Source organism: Belonocnema kinseyi, chromosome 3, assembly GCF_010883055.1.
Source record: "Belonocnema kinseyi isolate 2016_QV_RU_SX_M_011 chromosome 3, B_treatae_v1, whole genome shotgun sequence".
In the NCBI taxonomy this organism is placed as follows: domain Eukaryota; kingdom Metazoa; phylum Arthropoda; class Insecta; order Hymenoptera; family Cynipidae; genus Belonocnema; species Belonocnema kinseyi.
This window is the reverse complement of record NC_046659.1, coordinates 53364899-53370416: the sequence shown is the minus strand read 5'-3', so window position 1 is coordinate 53370416 and position 5518 is coordinate 53364899. Positions and strand designations below refer to the sequence as shown.

The window sequence follows — 5518 nt, the reverse complement described above, 5'->3', positions numbered from 1 at the left end:
ACCGCTCTCGTCCTGCTTCTCTGAGAAACTGCGTGAGCCAGCAGTTCTAAGAAGTCTGAGAGTTTCGTGTCCTTAAAAGGAAAGAAGTATTAGAAATTTTTTTAGAATTTTCAAAAGATACTCAGGACTTTTAGAAGTTTGAAATAAATAATCGATACATTTTCGGAAATGCTTCCAAAGTTTATAATATTTTAAATCTATGCAAAGTCTCTTAATTCCCTGAAAATATTTTTAATTTAATCGAATTTTTCTTGAAATTTTGAAAATGTATTCAAAATGTAAAATAATTACCTCAAAATCTTCCAAAAGTTCCTGAGAATTTGAATAAAATTAGAAAAGGTTTTTGAATATTTCAGATGTCCCAACAAAAAATCTAGATTTCAAAATATATATATTTTACAGAATTTTACAAAATAGTAGGAAAAATTCGAGTCCTTTTAAAATCTATTTATGACTTCTAGAAGTTTTGCAGAATTAAAACAAAGTTTAGGAATGTTCGAAAATATACATTACCTCTTAAATTCTTGAAAATACTTTCAGCTGACTCCAATTTCTCTTGAAATGTTAAAAAATTATTTAGAAAGTACAAAGTCGCCGCAAAATATTACAAATATTCCTAGGGACTTAAATAAAATTTATTTATTCACTTGAAACTTTTCAAAGTTATTTTAATTTAAGGGCAGACAATACTTTATCGTATGAGCATTCAGTTTCCCACGCTTTTTATCTACATTTTTTATTTTTTCAGAAAATTATTAGTGTCCAGACGTTCGCGCTTTTTATGTCTGGGTTTCTTTTTGTTTAAAAACTTTTTAAAAAATTTGCATTTTTTCAATCTTCTACAGTTTGAAAATCTTCTTTATTCTCCTTAAGTCTTTGCAATATTTATGGAATTTCATGGTTTAAATTATCTTTTATTTTTTAATGTTAATAAATTAAAACATTTTGCTTTAAAATCTTCTAATCTTTTTCGAAATGTAAGGAAATATTTGGAAAGGCTTAAAAATATTTTTCAATTTTTTACGAAAGTTAACTTTACAAATTAAAAATCTAAATATATCTTAAATTTACTCTAATTTGTTTTAAAATGATATATTATGGCAAAATTTGACTTTAAAAACTTTAAAACTCTTTTTTTTTTTAATTTTACTGATTTTTCTGAAAATTTTACTACAATTAGTATCACTATCCTTTTAATCATACTTACCAATTTCAGCTGTATATCTTAAAAATTACGACTACAATAATTGTTATAAAAAGAAAACTTAATTCTTCTCCCAATTAACGCACAGAAAATATTTGCATCTTAAAATCACGTGCAAATAGTAAGTTTCCATTGACTGTAATTTAGATTGTTTAAGATGAAAATTACAAAAGTTATTCCATTTGTTTATGAAAGAAAAACGTACTATTTTTTCGCAACCATTTTTCACATACTTAATACTCAAACATCAATTAGCGGCTAAGCGTATGTTACACTATAACTCGTTAGGAATAAAATTTGTTCACTTTTATGACTTTACGAGAAGCCGCAAAAAGTTAGCCCTAAAAAATCAGCAGTACCTTTTTTAATAACAAATAGCTTTTCTCAAAAGCTATTTATTATTTTGAGTTCAAATTTTGCATATGCTTTCAAATTTATAAAACACAGATTTTCAGAGACTTTCATGGATGTACATGCTCTTTTCGCAAAAATAACTAGATTTTGCAAAACGGCCATTTTTTCCGGTTTTTATTACTTTTTGAGGGAACGAATCGAACAATCTCAATGTGCGACCTACCAAATTAAAGATCTTAGTGACAGCTTCAATTAACGATCAAACTTTTTTTCGCAAATCAATACGTTGATCGCAATTTCCTAAAAACTTGATTTCGCCAACTTTGAATATTGCGCAATTCGTTCTGAACAAATATTTTCGCCTGAAAATATATAGGCCTTCATCCCAGACATGAACACTACATCATGGCATACCTCGTTTTCATTCTAAAATTTTGTGGTGAAAAAATCCTTGATTGCCTGGACTAATGCTGATTTCGCCGTCCTTTGCATTCGACCTGTGTTAGACAGCGTTAACTGCACTAACCGACGTTTTTTGTAAAAAAGAAACACATTTACTAAATTGAATTCAGAAATTGAAATTAAATTAATTAAAATCATTGAAAATTGGATTCAAATACTCATTTCAAAACATTATCAACATTTCGAAAAACTATATAATTGTAATATAAATAGGTTGAATATAAATAAGCTATTATTATAAGGCTTATATATCCAATATAAATGAATTCAAACTTTATGTAATGTAATATTGGAAAAAATTATTCAACTAATAATAAGTAATTAATCTGTTCATGAAATATAAATCATTGAAGAATTATTTTTATATTGAATGATTCAAATAATTTTCACTTAATATTTTTCTGAATATTTAGGTTATTGATAATTTTTAAAACTATATTCCAGAAAAAAGTTAAACATATATTCGGATCATTTAGAAATCAGAATTCCGATATTCCCAGGGGGAAAAGTCGGATATTATCCAGAGTTCACGACCGACGCAGTACCGCTCCAGATGTAATACAGAATAAATACCAGTACTGGCTGTTAGTATTGTGTCAACCATCGGTATAGTAATGGTTTACGACTGGCTCAGAACTGACTGTCATTCATGGTAGAATACTGACACAAGAGTTCAACCAACGGTTGGCATCATACTGGTCTACTACTGGCTGAGGAGTAATATGCATTACTGGTGAAATACTGGTACCAGCGTTTCGCCATTGATTGACGTACTACTAGCCACATACCAACTTTAAGTTCTGATTAAAAACCCATATAAGAGTTCAGTCAGTGGTTGGCTTGATACTAGGTCTACTACTGGCGCAGTACTGATACAATCACAATCCATTAGAAATATCAGTTGATAGTAACATAACGCCCCCTACTCGCCCATATACCCGTGATGGCCATTTGATTGATATATACATGGACGTAGGAAACACGGGACTAGGCATGCCATCCTAACTTGGCGAGCGGGGTTGAATCCACGGGAGGGGGGAGAATTCCATGAGTGGGGAGTGCCGTCATCTTACGATGTGCCATTTGATTATGCGCACGAGCATTTTTGCCAACAAACTGTGAATAAAAATATAAACATGTGGGCGCTGCCATATTTGTCGCGGGACATCAAAAGGTGGCGGACCTCCCCCTTCATTGCATCACCCCCACAATGGCATGCCAAGTCCCTTGTTTCCTATGTTCATGTGATTTCTAAATCTGTCATTATTTCGAGGTTATGTTCAGATTCACGTGTTTGTCCTAAGTGTACGCATGTCCTAGTTTACGCATGTAATATTTTATTTACTTTCTTTAATACATATCTTATACATTTATAACATACCTTTTTTGCCGTACATAAGTATTAAACACAATTCACTCTTCGCCCACTGGAAGCGCAGAATATTATTACTATTTTATAGTATTTGTCACTCAGCAGACATTCCATAATGTTATTGGCACAGAAAATAATTGACGTTTACTTCTCAGTCACATGTCTCACTTCATTATTAATTAAACACTTTTATTATTTGTAATTATTTTTTCAAAATTTGCCAAGCAATCAAATTCTCAGAAATGAAAGTGAAAATGCAAAAAAATGTAGAAGGAAAATTATTTCAATTTTTGATTGAACATTCTTTTTGTGTTATGAACAGATTTATTTATTTCTGTTGATTAATTCTTTTCACAATGTTAAATTACATAAAGACGACATTTTAATTTTGAAATTTAAGTTAAAAAATGGATTATATACTTGAAGGTTATGTAATTGAATATGGGGTATAATTTGTGAAATGAAATTTTATTAATGTTTGAAACACATCTTTTTTATTTATATTATTTATATGAACTTTTGTTATGCCGTAAAATGACTCAGGGGGAAATTTACCACCGGCATAGTACCACGCCAATATCGCCGGTCGGAGTTCAGTACTGGCGCGGTACTGTTAGAATACTGACAGGATTACTGGCTTTATAGCGGTTAAACCCCTAATGATAACAATTTTCTGTAGTGACTTGAAGTATTTATCCAGTACTGGGCTAGTACTTACATTGGGTACTCGTGCGGTACCCTCTGTTAGTACTGGCCCAGTACTGGGTCAACCAATGTTGCAAACTCGGTGAGTTACTGATCTGTAGTACTGGGCCAACACTGAAGTTCACCACTGGGCCACTACTGCAGATTGTTACTGGGCAGGTACTGGCCAGGCTCCAAGTGATAACAATGGTATCCCAAGTAGAAATACACCACCGACCCAGTACTGGCCCAGTACATCCTGTCGGAGTTCCAGTACTGGCCTACTGTACTGGGCCAGTACTGCCATGTAATTCTTGGCGGTACTGGCCTGTCAGTACTGGCGCAGTACTGACAAACAGCTGGCGTACAATTATCAAACTTTGTTTAATTTGAATACCCACTATTTCTATAATCTAAAGATATAACAAAAAAGATATTTAAAAGATAAATAATAATTGACTGCGAGTATTTTGTTAATACGTGCTAATGGCACTGCTTAGAATGAATACGTATATTACATTTTTAAATATTAAATTACAAAAAAATTTCTAACGCTACGGGGTTTCGAACCTACATCTCTATACCTAAATCTATAGCCTAGCAGCCGGGAGTGATAACCACTGCGCTAAACCGACAAGTTGAAATTCTATGAAAAAGCCATGTCTATTAGTGTACTACTGGCATAGTAATGCCCTGGTCGTGCAGCCAACGCTCTGCCAGTACTGGGCGAACCACTGGTTCCAGGGACAAATAGAGAGCAAAGATATTATAAACGTAGTTGCGGTATGGGGCGTCGGAGTGGGAAATTATATATATATAGGACATCACATTTTCTGCCCTATCGAGGTGCTGCCCTCATCGTACTACGAAGTCGAATTCCTGTTTTCTCATTCTTCGTAAAATATGACGGTAAAGCAGCAGAAAATTTTTTGAGGTTAGAAAAGTTTGACATGTATGTATCGCTGAATTTTTTCAGATCTGAAGCTTGATCCAGGTTCTCGGTACAGTCTTTTTTTAATTATAAAAAAAATGTTCTCGAAAAATCATATTTTTAATTAAAAAAAAGTATTATAGAAAGATTAAAAGATAAACAAGTGCTGAAAGCATTTTTCTTTGACAATTTTTTTTTTTAAATTGAAATAATCAAATATTTATACCAAAGAAACAACTTTTTTAATGTTTGAAGTATTTAAACATTATTGTTTAAATTTAATATAATAATTAAAACAAAATATATTTCTGGATAAGATATTTTGGTTGAAAATGTATATAGTATTTTTTAAATTACAAAAGTTCTGCTGAAAAATCGAAATGTTAATTAAAAAACACGTGTTTTTATGTATTAATTTGTCGGTAAAATTTTTTGTATAATTTTAATTTTTAATTCAAACAATAATTTTTAACACTTTAAATATTAAACAAAAATTTATTTGATAACAATA

At 31.4% G+C, this 5518-nt stretch overlaps 1 protein-coding gene across 1 annotated transcript in view; it reads right to left on the bottom strand.

The window, feature by feature from the left end:
* Positions 1 to 2844: 2844 nt before the first annotated feature.
* Positions 2845 to 5518, bottom strand: part of LOC117169826 — a 17760-nt gene continuing 15086 nt past the window's right edge. Inside the window, exon 3 of the mRNA XM_033356335.1 lies at positions 2845 to 2889. Within this exon, the coding sequence (XP_033212226.1) occupies positions 2845 to 2889 (45 nt within the window). The remainder of the gene's footprint in view (positions 2890 to 5518) is intronic.